Raw genomic sequence first — 19,717 nt, forward strand, 5'->3', positions numbered from 1 at the left:
CTAGTCGTGACAGCACCAAATCTCTGACTGCTCAAATTATACTAATTATACTAACTGCTCAAATTAGTATGGCTAATGCATGTCACTGACTGTATATGAAAATGTATGCTGGATAAGAGCGTCTTCTAAATGACTAAAATGTACATGTATACCCCATGCATTGAACATTGCCTCCACACCATCAAGACCCTCTGAACAATATTATGAAGTAAAATCAGTGCAAAAGCTTAGCCCTGAACACATAGGGCTGGTTTCCAAGAGGAAGAATAAGGCTAGTCCTGGACTAAAAAGAACTTTCAATGTAGATGTTCCAATTAAGCATGTTTTTTAGGTTCAAGTTTAATATGGCCCACAGAAGAGTTGAAGGCAACAGCTGAAATTTGAGACAAATCTGACCCCTAGTGGTGACAAAAGGTTTTGGATCAACTCTGACCACTGCCAACCCCGCCTACTCTATCTACGAATGCCACACATCGACAGTCGGAAAACTCCCTAAAACGAAACAGTCAACACTTGGCTGCTTCTTGTCAAAATCTAACCACGGGAAACGTAGCTAGCAAGGAAAATATTAATTTGTTTACCATTCCTCTGTATGGATAAGTAATTTACCAGCTTTTTGAGCACAAATTGTAATCTATAACTAAACATGGATTTCAACGTCAAAAGGTTAGCAGCAGACGCCGGTACTTTATTCAGTCGTGCGGTTCAAGTAAGTTTACACATTTGTTGTTATTTTCTGAATTCAGATATTTTGCGGTCTTCACAATGTCGCTAGCTAACTAACAATGTTGAGAGCGAGGCATCAACTTCGGAAACTCCGCTGCTGTTTCAGGCCTGCGACTGCTGGCGATATGCTATTGCTAGGCTAGTTAGCTAGCTAGTTTGGAATTTGTCATATTTGGCTAAAGATGTGTGTGTAATAATGTCATTACTTCTACATGACTTACTTTATTTGATACACTTTAACAGCCAACTAACAAATACATGTTTTGTTTGACAAAGTTTAGAATAGTAAACTCAGCACATCCGCTCTAGCTTGGAACGGGAGTAAATTAGGCAGTGATTGGGTCAACTCTGGTCCAGGGCGTTACGTGCGGCTTGAGCCCTGCATCTTTCCGTTTATCCCTCCCTATGTGGTGTGTTTTGATTTTGTAAAGTATACTTAGTCACTGAGCAAAGTAAAGGTGTTTCTAGAGTGTGGACGTATTTTTCTCTGAATGCGCTGTCCATACTCTGTTCCATGTGCATGCCTCGGAGTATAGATCAGACGCGTGCGCATACTAGTCTGGCAGAAAACAAAGTGAAGTCTTTTTTAAAATATACTGTATGTATAATTATTTTTTTGTTGAGAAACGACAGTTTCCACGAAGAGAGAAGCTTATCACTCCAGCAACATTTTTACTTTGGTGACGAACAAAAGTATATTGAAGCCAGTCACTAAACATAATTGGGGGTTTTCGATGTTGGTTTCGATTATCTTTTCAACAATAACGTTAAATGCACTATGCATTATGTGGGATGACTGCTTTAGCAACATAGAATAAAACAATTAATAAAATGCCAATGATGGCAGTGACTGCCCATTACTGCTTATCCCTTAAGTTCAATACAATCTTTCAGTTGTCTATTACATTTGTTTTATTTGATGACTTGAATTCCAAGTCATCATCTCATCTCTCATAGAGCCCCACAGTGGAGGTGTCATAATACCCATAAAACCTAGCGGTCAAACAGGGAAATGCTTCCAATAATTTTTTCTACATACGTTTTTCCCTGAGGGAATTTTAGAAACAATTAAAATAAGCGCTGTGTCCGGGAGGTCAGTGGGGCGACGCACAATTGGCCTAGCGTCCTCTCGGTTAGGGAGGGATTGGCCGGTAGGGCTATCCTTGTCTCATCGTGCACCAGCGACTCCTGTGGCGGGCGGGCGCAGTGCTTGCTAACCAAGGTTGCCAGGTGCACAGTGTTTCCTCCGACACATTGGTGCGGCTGGCTTCCGGGTTGGATGCGCACTGTGTTAAGAAGCAGTGCGGCTTGGTTGTGTTGTGTATCGGAGGACGCATGACTTTCAACCTTGGTCTCCCGAGCCGGTAAGGGAGTTGTAGCTATGAGACAAGATAGTAGCTACTAAAAAAAACAATTGGATACCACGAAATTGGGGAGAAAAAAATAAATAAATAAGGGCTGTGTTTCATGTAGGCTTACCCTGGCATGACATTTTGATAGCCATGTAAATCTGACTCGGACAAGTTGGTTTATAATTAAGCAATAAGGCCAGTGGTATATGGCCAATACACCACAAACCCCAGAGGTGCCTTATTGATATTATAAACTGGTTACCAACGTAAGTAGAGCATTAAAAATAAATGTTTTGTCGTACCTGTGGTATACCACGGCTGTCAGCCAATCAGCATTCAGAGCTCGAATCACCCAGTTTATAACTAGGAATAAACGGACAGATAAACAGTAGCAGCAGCGTACAGTGCATTCAGAAAGAATTCAGACTCCTTCACTTTTCCACATTTTGTTACATTACAGCCTTATTCTAAAATTGATTAAATTGTTTTTCACTCATCAATCTACACACAATACCCCATAATGTCAAAGCAAAAGCAGATTTTTAGTAATGAAAAACAAAATGAAATCACATATACATAAGTATTCAGACCCTTTACTCCAGTACTTTGTTGACGCACCTTTGGCAGCGATTACAGCCTCGAGTCTTCTTTGGTATGACACTTCAAGCTTGGCACACCTGTATTTGGGGGGTTTCTCCCATTCTTCTCTGCAGATTCTTTCAAGCTCTGTCAGGTTGGATGGGGAGCGTTGCTACACAGCTATTTCCAGGTCTCTCCTAATATGTTCGATTGGTTCAAGTCTGGGCTCTGCTGCCACCACTGTGCTTCACCGTAGGGATGGTGCCAGGTTTCCTCCAGACGTGACGCTTGGCATTCAGGCCAAAGAGTTCAATCTTGGTTTCGTCAGACCAGCGAATCTTGTTTCTCATGGTCTGAGAGTCCTTTAGGTGCCTTTTGGCAAACTCCAAGCGAGCGGCCATGTGCCTTTTACTGAGGACGAGCATCTGTCTGGCCACTCTACCATAAAGGCCTGATTGGTGGAGTGCTGCAGAGATGGTTATTCCATCTCCACAGAGGAGCTCTGTCAGAGTGACCATCGGGTTATTGGTCACCCTGACTAAGGCCCTTCTCCCCCGATTGCTCAGATTGCTCTAGGATGTGTCTAGGTGGTTCCAAACTTCTTCCATGTAAGAATGATGGAGGACACTGTGTTCTTGGGGACCTTCAATGCTGCAGAAGGTACCCTTCCCCAGATCTGTACCTTGACACAATCCTGTGTCGGACAATTCCTTCAACCTCATGATTTGGTTTTTGCTCTGACATGGCCTGTCAACATGCAAAGGGTCAATACAGATAGTCTGGGTAGCTATTTGGGTAACTGTTTAACTAACTATTTATCAGTCTTATGGCTTGGGGGTAGAAGCTGTTAAGGGTCCTGTTGGTTCCAGACTTGGTTCATCAGTACCGCAAGAAGGCTTCAGCTGCACTAACGTCCTGGATCAGAGCTGTGATTGGGTTAGCTAGTCAGGCAATCTAAGCCAACTTGGAAGAGGTAAATAGACAGTGCCAAGTACTTATGTCAAATAAAAGCCTCACTTTCATTGAGCTACAGGTAGCCTAGTTTGACAACCATGACCTTTGTCAGTTTGTAGCCACTAGAGACTCACCCTTTCATTTCATCTTCAGTTTACAGAGGAAAAACTTGGGCAAGCTGAGAAGACTGAGTTGGATGCTCACCTGGAGAACCTTCTGTGCAGAGCAGAATGCACCAAGCAAAACACAGAAAGAATCATGAAGCAGACAGAGGTTCTACTACAACCAAACCCAAGTAAGACTGCACTCACTGATGTCAAATCAAATTATATTTGTCACATGCGTCGAGTACAACAGGTGCAGACTTGCCGTGAAATGCTTACTTAAGAACCCTTTCCCAACAATGCTAAGTTAAAAAGTAAGAAAGAAAATATATTAACCCAATAAAATGACAATAATGAGGCTATATACAAGGAGTACTGGTACCCGAGTCAATGTGCAGGGTTACGAGGTAATGTGGCAGGTAGCCTAGTGGTTCGGCCTTTTGGCCTGTAACCGAAAGGTTGCTGGATCGAATCCAGAGCTGACAAAGTAAAAATATGGCATTCTGCCCCTGAACAAGGCAGTTAATACACTGTTCCCCGGGAGGCTGTCATTGTAAATAAGAATTTGTTCTTAACTGAGTTGTCTAGTTAAATAAAGATTAAAATGTTTTTAAAAAATGGAGGTAATATGTACATGCTGGTAGGGGTGAAAGTGACTAGGCAATCAGGATACGCGTGTGAGTGTGTGTCTAGAGCAAGTCCCAGAATGTCAGTGTAAAAATAACAAAAGGGGGGGGGGGGTTATGAAAATAATCCAGTTGGCCATTTGATTAACTTCAGCAGTCATATGGTTGCTGTGCGATTCAGGAGCCTTTTGGTCCCAGACATGGCGCTCCGGTACCGCTTGCCATGCGGTAGCAAAGAGAACAGTCTGACTTGGGTGCCTGGAGTCTTTGAAAATGTTTAGGGCCTCCTTCTGACATCGCCTGGTACAGATCTCCTGAATGGCAGCCCCAGTAATGTACTGGGCCGTACACACTACCCTCTGTAGCGCCTTGCGGTTGGAGGCCAATCAGTTGCCATACCAAGCGGGGATGCAGCCAGTGCTGCATGCTTTCAATGGTGCAGCTGTAGAGCTTTTGAGGATCTGACGGCCCATGCCAAATCTTCTCAGACTCATGAAGAGGCATTGTCGCGCCCTCTTCATGACTGTGTTGATGTGTTTGGGCCATGATTGGTCCTTGGTGATGTGGACACAGAGGAACTTGAAGCTTTCGACCCGCTCCACTACAGCCGTGTCGATGTGAATGGGGCGTGCTCAGCCTTCCGTTTCCTGTCATCCACAATCAGCTCCTTTGTCTTGCTTACCTTGCGGGGAGAGGTTGTTGCCCTGGCACCACACTGACATGTCTCTGATCTCCATGTAGACTGTCTCATTGTCATTGGTGAACAAGTCTACCACCATCGTGTTGTTGGCAAACTGTAACATCAGTATCCAATGTTAGGATTTTTCACATATGAACCAACCGGAATTGAATGGCCCCTAGTTAGTACTTAGACACTTAACGGTTGGTTTTTGGGCCTAGTTCCCCCTCGGTAAAGATGCAGTAACTGGTTAGCCACTTTCCCTTCATAGCCAATAGGCTACATTTTATCCAGCTTTTGTGCCACAATTGGACGGTTATAATCCTTTACATTCTAAGCCTAGGCTACATAGGCAGCGTTTACAGCCCAATTCAGATTTTTTTAAATTACAAATTGGTATTTTAATCAATCAGATCTGAAAAATATCTGATGTGATTGGTCAAAAAGATCTGAATGGGCTGTCTGTGTAAATGCAGTCATATTGCCAATTCTTCAACGAACCACACTATGTGTACTTATGAGTATTGACTGTTAAACCACAGTTGGGTGTCTATGCGACTGCAAGCTCAGCTGTCGACCCTCTGAGTTTACACCATGGTGCTGCATAGCTCAGTCTGCTGCTAGGGCCACACACACACCTTGTCTCCAGGCACACTCACAACCAAAGCACACCTACTTCTGCTTGCTGTTAGGCATAGTTATTATGATTGTACTCAGCAGCTAGTCCTATAGTTTCTGGTTTAGTAGACTCCATCAAAGGTGGTTAGTTAGCCTAGTGCCAGAATTGACTTGTGTAGTCAGTGTACGATCTTATGTAGGTCTGTGCTAGCTCAATTAGCCTACTATAAGGCTCTTTGAACCCCAGTAATGTTGTTGAAGATTTACTAGACTAGATCGCAGACTGGATTTTCCTGGATAGCCTGTGTGATATCCCTGTTAACTGGCTCGGGTCATGCAGCACAAGGTTGCTCCTTAGTCTTGTTTCCTCGTGACTCTCCTTTCTCTCTAATTGAGTTTATCGTACAATTTTCAGATGTCAGAATAGAGGAATTTCTGTACGAGAAACTGGAGAAGAAAGTCCCCACGCGGATGAACAACCACGAGGTGCTTGGCCTGTCCATGATCGAGTCGGGGAGTGAGTTTGGCCCTGGAACGGCCTATGGTGAGTGAGTTGTACCTGGGGTGCATTAATAAGTGCAACTGAAAATCAAAACAGGCATTTCTTATTTGACATGCTGGTAGTCTATTTTTTAGGCTGCGTTTCATTCCACAAAGCTGTTTACCTCCCCTGTCAGATCTGTCAAGGGGAGTGAACAAAGGCCGATAGGAGGGAACACTGTCATAACCCCTCCCCCAATTAACTCAATGTCATCTCTTAGAAATGGCACTGTTGACAACTGCTCATTCATGTGTGTATGTACTGACATGTATGAGTAACTGGTACACTGATGTACACACACACACACACACACACACACACACACTGATTCCTTCGTTTTAATGTTTGTCTTTTTATATTTTTTATATACAGTACCAGTCAAGAGTTTGGACACCTACTCATTCCAGGTTTTTTTAAATTCATTTTTTAAACTATTTTCTACATTGTAGAATAATAGTGAATACATCAATACTATGAAATAACACATGCAATCATGTAGTAACCAAGAAAGTGTTAAATAAATCAAAATATTTTATATTTGTGATTCTAAAAAGTAGCCACCCTTTACATTGATGACAGTTTTGCACACTCTTGGCGTTGTGTATGATAATGTTTTCAATGTATTTTTGTCTGTCTTTTTCGTTATGGGTCGGACGCCAGGAAGACTGGTTAAATGGGGGAGTAGCATAGATTTGAAGTACAGTTTGGCTGCCTCTATAGTGAAACAATTTTGTAAGAATCGTAAATGAGCTAGGTTGAATTTGAGTTACCTTTTCCACCTGCTTTTTAAAAGAGAGGTTGGAATCAAGCATGATGCCAAGGTACTTACAATCAGATACCACCTGCTTCTCCCCTGACTCATAGACATCTGGCCCAGTAGCATCCGTTGCCCTCTTTGAAGAACATGCAGACTGTTATGTCGATTACTTGTCACACGTGCGCTGCAAACATATAACCTAATAGACTACTTGCTCAGTGCGCAAACTCCATTACAGGTGCTCTACAGAAACGCCACTAGCCAAACACAACCTGGCTGGTGCACACACACAAAAAATATCAGATTTTCCCCAGACCTCACATGGTCCCCTGACGTGGTTTAAGCATTGTTGTAGACTTGGAACATCCAAATTGGGTTTTTCTATTAAGTGTTTTGAGAGTGAAACCCTGATGAAACTAGGGGAAATCAGTCCTCCCCATTTTCATTTTTTTCCTATATTTTTTTCCAAACATTTTGCAATTCATTTAAGTCTCTTTTCTGTTACAGTAAATCGATCCAAATCAATGTAAAAACACAAGGGCATGCTAATTTAAAAGATAGCTAGTCGTTATTAGCCTGGTTCTGTATGGAATGCAGGAACGTTATTGGACACAGGCCAGGCCATTATAAATGATTTTATTTAAAAAACATTGGTGTGACCTTATCATGTACTGGTGTCACCAACTGGGGGGAAAGGTGTATAACCCTGTATAGGCTATTCCTTATCAACAATGCAGGTGCTAAAATAAAAAGAGGAATGGGCGTTTATGGATATTAATGTAGCCTGTGACTGAATCGATTTTATTGGACATATTTCAAATCCATATAGAGTTGTCTCATTCAGCTGAGCACAACATTCACATTGGCCAGGTGCCAAGGAATTCCTATGTGTTATCATTAAATAAAAGCAAAGCTGAAATGTCCAGCGTCTGTGTCCTCCTGGACGTCTCTATAGTTAAACCTTTCATTTCTACTTCCCGGTTAAACCGTGTCTACTTCCTGTCCCTACAGGAAACGCACTTATTAAATGTGGCGAGACGGAGAAGCAGATTGGAGGAGCGGAGAGAGAGTTCATCCAGAGCTCAGCCATCAACTTCCTCACACCATTCAGGAACTTTCTAGAAGGAGATTTCAAAACCATCCTGGTGAGTATCAACGGGATGATTCGTTCAGCGTCCCAAATGTCACCCTAATCCTTGTGAAGTACAGAACTACTTTGGCCCAGTCCCCATTCATTCCCCTGAGGTTCATGACCTTATTAGATTGAAACTAGGTGGTTGGAAGTAATTGAATCTAAGAGAGTTAAGGTCCCTTTTCTCTGCCAGTGCCCACCACGTGAAAGCTAATTGGCCTAATAGATGTAATAGTCAGTCCAGTCATATTTGTGGCATGATGCTATGTTGCTGTTTCTCGGCAGGCCCTCATACACTCTAGTCTAGTTTCATAGTCATTACTCAATGTAATGACGAGCCCCAGACAGTCCTATTAACATCAACTGTTTTGATTCCAAATGTGATAATGCAGCTGATTTGATAGTAATCTGCCATTGTTTGTTGTGTTGTGTGCAGAAAGAACGGAAGCTTTTGCAGGTGAAGCGTTTGGATCTGGACGCTGCAAAAACCAGGCTAAAGAAAGCCAGAGTTCCTGACGCTAGAGCAGTGGTGAGTGGGCTGTTTACTGTCCCTTTAGTTTCAAAACGCGCACGCAAACACACACGCATCTGGAGTGGGTGGTAATGTAGGACAGTGTTCATTTGTAGATAACTACATTACTAAGAAGAACAACAAAAAACCTTGTAGAGGGAGACATTGTCGGACGGGTGAAAGTTATCTGGGCGTAGTCTGTTAAGTCTCCAGACACAAGTCCCTAGACTGACCTACAACGCTGTGGCCTTGGTTACACAACATTGGCTGAATCGTTCCCCCTCCCTAACCAACACACATGGCTCGTTATGAGATGGGCCAGTTCCTCATTTCAATTTCTCTGGAGCTCCTCTCTCTCGCTCTTCCACCATCCTATTTTCCTGTAGCACTCCTCCTCCGAACTCCCATTCTACTCCGTCCTTTCCTCTGTGTACGTCTTCTCTTTCTAGCTACATGTTCAGTCTCCTGCACGTCACATGGGTGGCTGAAGGTTGGTTGCCTTTTCATTCATGTGAATGCATGGCCTGTGTCATTGAAGCTATAGTGGAATAGTTTCTAGGCTAATGCTAACTAGCCTCTCCCCAGCCAGGTACATGCACACGCTAATTCAGGGATGATCAACTAGATTCAGCCGCGGCCCCATTTATTTTCTTGAGCGGATGGTCAGGGGGCCCGGAACATAATTACAAATCATTTGTAGACTGCAAATTAACCGCGTGAAGCCCGAACAAATATATTCGACTGAAACATAATAATTTCCTATATGATCACATATCTCCATTATGCGTGGGAATATTTTGGAATCCTGCTCTAATAATTTACTTACAGCACTTAACCTATTATACAAGAGAACTGGATGTCACATACTGTACTACATAACCGCCTGAAACGGGCGTATTCCACTATAGTATCTAAGGTCAAAGACCGATGTAAAGTGGTGTTCCCTCATCAGATGGGGACTGTGTAGGTTGGCCATGTATTGTGGTCCCACCCTTCATTATCTAGCTAGCACTAGACCTTAGCTGTGGCCTGGGTTCCCCTGCAAGCCATGTTGTTACCAGTCTGACTGATCTGATCGTATGTGTCATCATGACTGACTGACTGACCATGTCCTTCAGAGGATTGAGCTGTTGACTGTTACAACAGGCACAGCAAATGACAATACCATGAAGGGGGACGTTGTGAAACACATAGCAGTGATGGTTAAAAAGCATATCCCCTTGCTGGGATTGAAACAACAGCAAAGTGGTCAGTCACCCCACCAATGTGTTGGTAAAAAGATGAGGGATGGGGCTGGAGAAATGTAATCAATGCTGTACGAATCCCAGATTGCCTCTTAAGGGAACCAGCGAAACTAGTTACATTTAACCTGGCTGTGTATCGTTGTACTGTACTGTAGGAGGCCCCAGTCAATTTGTTGGTACAGCCGTCAGCTGTTTCCCTGAAGGATGTTGACAACAGCAAGAGAAGGCCGCTTGGCGTTTGTTGAGAAACTGTCATGTGGTTGTAGTGCAGCTTGTGTATCAGTCTGTGGATCTGTGAATACTAGGAAACTGACATGCACTATCGTGTGTTGTAGTCCGACAGTTGTACTGTAAACACACACACACACACACACACACACTATCAGGATAGTAGGCTGTGTTGTGTTGGCTTTGGTGTTGCAGCAGCTGTAGCTCTAATAGAATGACTCTGTCACGGTTTCACACTGCGCTAACAAACAGATGTGACCATAGGAAGTGACCGAGGTGAGTAGAATGTTCAGCAGCCATGTTGGAACTGAGAACCGGAACACCTCCTGCTGGCGTCATGGTTAGCAGCTGTTTGTGTATCTCTTGTGCTCTGTCTCTGTCTGTCTCTTATCTCCCTTTTGCTCTTTCTGTATCTCTCTCGACTCTGATCTTTCTCTCGCTCACGCTATCTCCCATCTTCTCTTTCCGTATCTCTACTCTCGGTCTCCTTCTCTCTCTGTCATCTCACTCTGTATCTCTATCTCCCATCTTCTCTTTCCATATCTCTACTCTCGGTCTCCTTCTCTCTCTGCCATCTCGCGCTGTCTCTCTGGAATAATAGTGTAAAGCTGGAAGGAACAGAGGGTCCAACACCATTGTCAATGTCACAGTGGCCATCAGTCAATGTTTATGGGTCTTTTTCTTCTGCATGCAACTACTAGAGTCAAATGAGTCAGAAGAATATGCCATTGTCCTCACTCTGCTTGATAACTCCTGTTCCTGAACCACAGAGCACACAGCCTAATGAAAAACAAAGGTTGTCCTGATTTCTCTTAGGGTTGAAACAAATGCCCTGAAATGTTCACAAATGGGTTCATTATGCACAATAAATTGCTCCAAAACATACCTACAGTTGAAGTCAGAAGTTTACATACACTTAGGTTGGAGTCATTAAAACTCGTTTTTCAACCACTCCACAATTGTCTTGATACAAACTATAGTTTTGGCAAGTCGGTTAGGACATCTACTTTGTGCATGACAAAAGTAATTTTTCCAACAATTGTTTACAGACAGATTATTTCACTGTATCACAATTCCAGTGGGTCAGAAGTTTACATACACTAAGTTGACTGTGCCTTTCAACAGCTTGGAAAAAGACAGATAATGATGTCATGGTTTTAGAAGCTTCTGATAGGCTAATTGACATCATTTGAGTCAATTGGAAGTGTACCTGTGGATGTATTTCAAGGCCTACCTTCAAACTCAGTGCCTCTGCTTGACATTATGGGAAAATCAAAACAAATCAGCCAAGACCTCAGAAAAAACATTGTAGACCTCCACAAGTCTGGTTCATCCTTGGGAGCAATTTCCAAACGACTGACGGTACCACGTTCATCTGCAAAAACAAATGTACGCAAGTATAAACACCATGGGACCACGCAGTCGTCATACCGCTCAGGAAGGAGACTCGTTGTGTCTCCTAGAGATTAACGTATTTTGGTGCGAAAAGTGCAAATCAATCCCAGAACAACAGCAAAGGACCTTGTGAAGATGCTGGAGGAAACGGGTACAAAAGTATCTATATCCACATTAAAAACGAGTCCTATATCGACATAACCTGAAAGGAAGAAGTCACCGCTCCAAAACAGCCATAAAAAAGCCAGACTACGGTTTGCAACTGTACATGGGGACAAATACTGTACATTCTGGAGAAATTGTCCTCTGGTATGATGAAACAAAATTAGAACTGTTTGGCCATAATGACCATGATTATGCTTGGAGGAAAAAGGTAGGCTTGCAAGCCGAAGAACAACATCCCAACCATGAAGCACGGTGATGGCAGCATCATGTTGCAGGAGGGACTGATGCACTGACTGATGCTCTTCACAAAATAGGTGGCATCATGAGGAGGAAAATGATGTGAATATATTGAAGCAACATCTAAAGACATCAGTCAGGAAGTTAAAGTTTGGTCACAAATGGGTCTTCTAAATGGACATTGGCCCCAAGCATACTTCCAAATTAACTTCTTAACTTAACTTCTTATGGCTGGGGGCAGTATTGAGTAGCTTGGATGAAACTACCTGCTACTCAGTCCCAAAAGCTAAGATATGCATAGTATTAGTATATTTGGATAGAAAACACTGAAGTTTCTAAAACTGTTTGATTGATGTCTGTAAGTATAACAGAACTCATATGGCAGGCAAAAACCTGAGAAAAAATCCAACCCGGAAGTGGGAAATCTGAGGTTTGTAGGTTTTCAACTCATTGCCTATCAAAGATAGTGGGATATTGGCTTCCATCTAGACTTCCACTAGAAGTCAACAGTCTTTAGAACCTTGTTTGATGCTTCTACTGTGAAGTGGGGCGAATGAGAGGGGAATGAGTCAGAGGTCTGCCAGAGAGCCACGAGCTGGCCACGCTCGTTCACGTGAGAGCGAGCTCTTGTTCCATTGCATTTCTACAGACACAGAAATTCTCCGGTTGGAACATTATTGAAGACTTATGTTAAAAACATCCTAAAGATTGATTCTATACATCGTTTGCCATGTTTCTACAGACTGTAACAGAACTTTGACTTTGTCTGCTCCTAGTGATCGCGCGTCATGAATTTGGATTTGTGAACTGAACGCGCTAACAAAAGGAGGTATTTGGACAAATGATGGACATTATTGAACAGGAACTGGGATTCCTGGTAGTGGCGGATATCTGTTGGTGTTGTTTTGGTCTCTGAGAGCCGTGCTCAGATTATAGCATGGTGTGCTTTTTCCGTAATTAAAAAAAAAAAAAAAACTGACACAGAAGTGTATCTATAATTCTGTGTGTAATAGTTGTATCTTTTATCAATGTTTATTATGAGTATTTCTGTAAATTGATGTGGCTCTCTGCAAAATCACCGGATGTTTTGGAACTACTGAACATAAGGCGCCAATGTAAACTGAGATTTTTTAAATATAAATATGAACCGTATCAAACAAAACATGTATTGTGTAACATTAAGTCCTATGAGTGTCATCTGATGAAGATCATCAAAGGTTAATGATTAATTTGATCTATATTTCTGCTTTTTGTGACTCCTCTCTGACTGGAAAAATTGCTGTTTTTCTGTGACTTGGCTCTGACCTAACATCATCGTTTGGTTTGCTTTCGCTGTAAAGCCTTTTTGAAATCGGACACTGTGGGGGGATTAACAAGAAGTGTATCTTTAAAATGGTGTAAAATTCTTGTATGTTTGAGGAATGTTAATTATGGGATTTCTGTTATTATGAATTTGGCACCCTGCACTTTCACTGGCTGTTGTCATATTTATCTCAGCCCAAAGAGGTTTTCAAGGACAACAAAGTCAAGGTATTAGAGTGGCAATCACAAAGCCCTGACCTCAATTCTACAGAAAATTTGTGGGCAGAACTGAAAAAGCGTGTGTGAGCAAGGAGGCCTACAAACCTCACTCAGTTACACCAGCTCTGTCAGGAGGAATGGGCCAAAATTCACCCAATATATTGTGGGAAGCTTGTGGAAGGCTAACCAAAACGTTTGACCCAAGTTAAACAATTGAAAGGCAATGCTACCAAATACTAATTGAGTGTACAGTCGTGGCCAAAAGTTTTGAATGACACAAATATAATTTTTCACAAAGTTTACTGCTTCAGTGTCTTTAGATATTTTTGTCAGATGTTACTATGGAACACTGAAGTATAATTACAAGCATTTCACAAGTGTCAAAGGCTTTTATTGACAATTACACGAAGTTGATGCAATGAGTCAATATTTGCAGTGTTGACCCTTCTTTTTCAAGACCTCTGCAATCCGACCTGGCATGCTGTCAATTAACTTCTGGGCCACATCCCGACTGATTGCAACCCATTCTTACATCATCAATGGTTGGAGTTTGTCAGATTTTGTGGGGTTTTGTTTGTCTACCGCTTCTTGAGGATTGACCACAAGTTCAATGGGATTAAGGTCTGGAGAGTTTCCTGGCCATGGACCCAAAGTATCGATGTTTTGTTCTCCCGAGCCACTTTATCACTTTTGCCTTATGGCAAGGTGCTCCATCATGCTGAAAAAGGCATTGTTCGTCACCAAACTGTTCCTGGATGTTTGGAAGAAGTTGCTTTCTGGGGATGTGTTGGTACCAATCCTTATTCATGGCTGTGTTCTTAGGCAAAATTGTGAGTGAGCCCACTCCCTTGGCTGAGAAGCAACCCCACACAAGAATGGTCTCAGGATGCTTTACTGTTGGCATGACACAGGACTGATGGTAGCGCTCACCTTGTCTTCTCCGGACAAGCTTTTTTTCAGATGCCCCAAACAATCGGGAAAGGGGATTCATCAGAGAAAATGACTTTACCCCAGTCCTCAGCAGTCCAATCCCTGTACCTTTTGCAGAATATCAGTCTGTCCCTAATGTTTTTCCTGGAGAGAAGTGGCTTCTTTGCTGCCCTTCTTGACACCAGGCCATCATCCAAAAGTCTTCGCCTCAATGTACGTGCATGTGCCTGCACCATTCCTGAGCAAGCTCTGTACTGGTGGTGCCCCGATCCCGCAGCTGAATCAACTTTAGGAGACGGTCCTGGCGCTTGCTGGACTTTCTTGGGCACCCTGAAGCCTTCTTCACAACAATTGAACCGCTCTCCTTGAAGTACTTGAAGTACTTGATGATAAATGGTTGATTTAGGTGCAATCTTACTGGCAGCAATATCCTTGCCTGTGAAGCCCTTTTTGTGCAAAGCAATGATGACGGCATGTGTTTCCTTGCAGGTAACCATGGCTGACAGAGGAAGAACAATGATTCCAAGCACCACCCTCCTTTTGAAGCTTCACTGACATGATGTCAGTTGATCCATTTGTGGCAGGGCTGAAATGAGGTGGATTTCTTTTTGGGGGGGGGTTCAGTTCGTTTGCATGGCAAAGAGACTTTGCAATTAATCTGATCACTCTTCATAACATTCTGGAGTATATACAAATTGCCATCATACAAACTGAGGCAGCAGACTTTGAATACTAATATTTGTGTCATTCTCAAAACCTTTGGCCACGGCTGTATGTAAACTTCTGACCCACTAGGAATGTGATGAAATAAATAAAAGCTGAAATAAATTATTCTCTCTACTATTTGACATTTCACATTCTTAAAATAAAGTGGTGATCCTAACTGACCTAAGACAGGGAAATTTTACTTGGATTCAATGTGTGTGAAACTGAGTTTAAATGTATTTGGCTAAGGTGTATGTTAACTTCTGACTTCAACTGTATATTAAGCTGATTTACCATATTTTCATCCCTGAAAAGTGTTGTTTCTGTGCGTCTGTGATGACTGTATGTTGTGTTCCCCCCTCCCCACTAGGCAGAGCAGGACCTAAGGATGACCCAGAGTGAGTTTGATCGACAGGCTGAGATCACCAGGCTGCTCCTGGAGGGGGTCAGCAGCACCCATGTACGTACCCTGACCTCTGACCCCACGACTCGCATGACCTCGATCAGCGTTTGTCTGAAATGGCCCCCTATTGCCTTTTTTTATAGTGCACTACTTTTGACCAGATCCTAGCGGAATAGGGTGCTCTGCCTGTCCCTACCCACCACAACCCTCCATGATGCCAGCATGACCTAGACTCTGTCTAAACCAAAGGGTCTATTACTGTACCAGCGTGCATCTTTGGTTTAATTCATAAATACCTGTTTGTAGAGAAGTTTTCCTGTTAGTAGACATGCCTCTCTTTCTCCCCTTATCCCCAATACCTGTACTATGTTTACAATAGGCACACCACCTCCGCTGTCTGACTGACTTTGTGGAGGCCCAGACTACATACTATGCCCAGTCTTACCAGTACATGGTTGACCTCCAGAAGCAACTGGGGAGGTATGTTTACCTACTCTGACAACTCACCTCCATCTAAGCGTGTGAAGCTTATTCTACTACAGTTTTGTTGGCACAGCATGACATCTATTTGTAAAGTGTGAGGATCTGCTCTTAAATGTGGTTAGCCTTCCTTTTTATTTTATTTTTTACCAGTGGTGGTCTTCTCTCCCCAGCTTCCCGTCTACGTTCTCCTCCAACAACAACCAGTCGTCTAGTAGTTCCGGTGGGGCCAGTATCTCAGTACCCACCATCCCCTTGTCTGCCTCCATGCTCAGCCCCTCTCCCGGCCTGGGCTTGTCAGGCTTCCATGAGCTCCGGAACTCCAGCGGCAGCCGTAAAGCCCGCGTTCTCTATGACTACGATGCTGCTGGCAGCAGTGAACTCTCCCTGCTCGCTGATGAGGTAACATGGGACTGGGGTTGAGCACTTCTCACAGCTTTAATGGGCTCTGGTTTTGGGCATGCCTTTCCGTCTCTCTGTTTTTTCTTGCTCGCTCTTTGCCTTTTAGCTTTCTCTTCCTCCATCTTTCCTTCCCACCGTATCTCTTCATCTTTCTCTTTCCCTCTTGTTTCCCGACAGCAACATCTGAGGTTCTTGGTGATAAGATTTGTTTATTGCATGACTGAGAAGGGGTGTGTAATGTCTTGTTTACTTCCAGGTCATCATGGTGAGCAGTGTCCCAGGCATGGACTCTGATTGGCTGATGGGTGAGCGGGGTACCCAGAAGGGTAAAGTGCCCATCACCTATCTGGAGCTGTTGAACTGATCGGAGCGGAGTGATGCCTGTATGTGGAGAGACTCAAGAGAGTCCAGACGGCTGGGCCCGTATTCATAATGCATCTCAGAGTAGGTCCTAGGATCAGATTTACAGTTTAGATTATAACTATATGGACAGGCGGGATCTGATTACCTGATCCTAGTTCAGCAGTCATACTCTGAGACGCTTTGTTGATACAGGCACCAGGATCCAGAGGAAAGCAACAAGCAAGCCCAGTGTAGTAGAGCAAGGTTTCCCTATTTATACTGTCTACCACGGGATATGGTCTGCTCCATGCTAATTCTGTCAATTCATCAGGAGAATTGTAAGTCGATGGAAAACAGTGACAAAGACATTGTGATTTGAAATTCGTCAAAGGAATTGGATGGATTGAATTGGAACTGACCCTATCCCTGCCGTGCCATGTATGCAACTATGTTTATACAAGCCGCTTCAATGTTTTTCGCTCAATGCAATCTTAATTCAATATGTGCCAGACTTTCTCCACAACCTTTTTGTACAACCAAACCTTTTTGTTTAAAATACAATTCAGATGTTGATCTTAAAGTGCTTTTTGATGTGATTTTTTTCTTTTTCTACTCACTGCCAATTATAGTCCAGTTTGTAATATGGTTGAAATGCTTAGGCATGTCTTTTTTTGTATTTTCAACGAGACAAAAAAGCACTTTAATTTGCATAGGACGACTTAAAAATAAACCAATCTTAACTTTGAAGTATTATTTTGTAGATCATAATCAGGGGCGGCAGGTAGCCTAGTGGTTAGAACGTTGGGCTCGAATCCCCGAGCTGACAAGGTAAAAATCTGTCGTTCTGCCCCTGAACAAGGCAGTTAACCCACTGTTCCTAGGCTGTCATTGTAAATACGAATTTGTTCTTAACTGACTTGCCTAGTTAAATAAAGGTTAAATAAATATTAGCTACTGGTTGCCTTTTGACAATTGCACAGTGCCTTTTGTGGAACCTTAACCATAACAACGGTCCAGGAAAATTCCATTAGATTAGAATGGGTAAGGTCTTACTGTAAGTTACATTAAGGATTGTCTGGCACGGCTAGGAGAGACATGTGCCTCTGATTTACGTTCTCAATCTGACGGAGGTGTCTGGAGAGCTGTATCTCTGATGTAAGGGTGGGTTTAACATTAGTTATCCCTGTTGAGACCCTGTTCATATATATATATATAAATGCCATAACTGTAGCTACCCAGTAAAGTATTTGTTAATAAGAAATCATTTCAAATAATCTTTCTTAATATTGTCTAAGAATTAGGGACCAACATTTTCACAGTCGGCAACGTAATTTTAGGAAAGCATATTTTGACTTTAGGTAAGGCTTTTTATTTCATTCATTCAGTAGTAGCAACTCTCAAGCAGCTTCAGGTATTCTCTTACTGCTTCTGATTTGATTTTACAATATGGTTAAATAGTCTGTTTTAATATGGGCTGTCCTCATTGCTCAACGGTGTGTGGCTAGGCTTTGTTTACTTTGATGGGCAACAGTGCCTTAATGGAAAGCAAGAGGTGGTCTTCATTTTTTCAGTACTAACATGTAGTGTGTAACCAACCTGACCCCCCCCCCCCCCCCCCCCCCCCCCATGCGAGCACAGACCCCAATGGAGGCTGCTGAGGGGAGAACGACTCTTAATAATGGCCGGAAGGGAGCAAATGGAATGGCATCAAACACACAGAAACCATGTGTTTGACACAATTCCGCTCCAGCTATTACCACAAACCCGTCCTCCCCAATTAAGGTGCCACCAACCCCAAACACACTAGTTCATTGGGGGGGTTAAATTATATAATGGCTTATTGCTGCCCTTTTTAAAAAAAAACTGTAATCATAGAATTGTAAAGAATATATGCAGTTTGGTATTAAAGTAACAATGTATTGCTTGATCGTCTCTTGTTTTTCTTCATATTAACATGCAGTATGTCACAGTCATTTATTCCTTTTTGTAACCACTAGAGGACAGGCTTGTGACTGCTCTGTGAGGGCCAAGAGTCAATCCCAATTGTGATCCTCATGTACTCTCCTTGCCTCTTCAAAACGCACTGGAGGAGAAGGTTAGAAGTTCCTCCCCTCAGGCCTTCTCCGATGCTCTTGGAGAAAGAAGCTAGGAGATGGGACACGGAGTCAAGGAAATTCAAATGAGACTCATAACAAAACTGTCAACAACTTGTTCTCCATGGATATTCATTAGCATTCTGCACAATTTATTACAAAGCATCCAACTGGACACAAAATAAATAGGGACAAATTATCCTCTGTCCCAGCGGCAGAAAGGCTTCTGAATGTTTACATCTACAGGTGCGAACAGCAGGTTGGACTATGGCTGACATTGTAGTTTATATAGTGTTCTGTTGTGTACAGATTAAACATTGATCGGTCATGAATTGTACTTTTTCTACCTGTATTTATTGTCCGTATATGTCCTTAGTCTATCTTCGATTGTGTAATGTATGCACAGAGCTGCAACCAAATGTCTATCCCCATGGGGAAATTTATATGCATCTTTAGGCACTGTATAAAGGCTGGTACATAATCAAGGTTCATCCTGCTTGGCCTTGACACATGATTATGAACTTTAAAAATAGGTCAGGATTAATTTCATTCGTTTAACTTTAAGGCCCACTTACACTAATATAATGTTTGCCTCCCTATGGGCCCTGAACAAAAGTAGTTCACGTCATAGGGAATTGGCTTCCATTTGGGACAGAGCCTATTAAACCCCATGGTTGAAGTAAACGCTATTGTACACTAGTAGGCCTTTTCTCTTTGGTTGCAATCCACCAGCCTGTGATTGAGGTCAGAGGAGAGGGTTAAGAGGAAGTGGAGCTCAGAAACCTTCCAGTGTTGCTGCCTGTTACTCATGCTCACATGACTGGGGCAAAGGCCCAGAGCAGTTCCTTCCCAAAAACATGAGCGTGTAACCATGTAATGCAAACCAGGGCCCCACGCACACAGCTTCCGCCACATAGCAATTTCCCAAATGCATTGCAGCACTAAGATCAGGGATCATCAACTACACTGAACAAAAATATAAACACAAATGTA

The 19,717-nt window shown here is 42.8% G+C and overlaps 1 protein-coding gene across 1 annotated transcript; it reads left to right on the top strand.

The window, feature by feature from the left end:
- The first annotated feature begins 403 nt into the window (after positions 1–403).
- Positions 404–18,556, top strand: sh3glb1a (SH3-domain GRB2-like endophilin B1a). Its single transcript, XM_020509068.2, has 9 exons — positions 404–709; positions 3,765–3,906; positions 6,054–6,182; positions 7,948–8,081; positions 8,505–8,597; positions 15,375–15,464; positions 15,787–15,887; positions 16,061–16,289; positions 16,546–18,556. Exons 1-9 carry the CDS (start codon positions 647–649, stop codon positions 16,651–16,653), a joined length of 1,089 nt encoding a protein of 362 aa, XP_020364657.1. The 5' UTR covers positions 404–646; the 3' UTR covers positions 16,654–18,556.
- Positions 18,557–19,717: the final 1,161 nt, after the last annotated feature.

This window comes from Oncorhynchus kisutch, linkage group LG18 (assembly GCF_002021735.2).
Source record: "Oncorhynchus kisutch isolate 150728-3 linkage group LG18, Okis_V2, whole genome shotgun sequence".
In the NCBI taxonomy this organism is placed as follows: Eukaryota; Metazoa; Chordata; class Actinopteri; order Salmoniformes; family Salmonidae; genus Oncorhynchus; species Oncorhynchus kisutch.

Bases quoted from the DNA above. Each gene is read 5' to 3' on its own strand.
- sh3glb1a (XM_020509068.2), top strand. From the start codon at position 647: ATGGATTTCAACGTCAAAAGGTTAGCAGCAGACGCCGGTACTTTATTC. The intron at 6,183-7,947 runs GTGAGTGAGTTG...CTGTCCCTACAG, and splicing joins TGGCCCTGGAACGGCCTATG to GAAACGCACTTATTAAATGT. The intron at 16,290-16,545 runs GTAACATGGGAC...GTTTACTTCCAG, and splicing joins TCTCCCTGCTCGCTGATGAG to GTCATCATGGTGAGCAGTGT.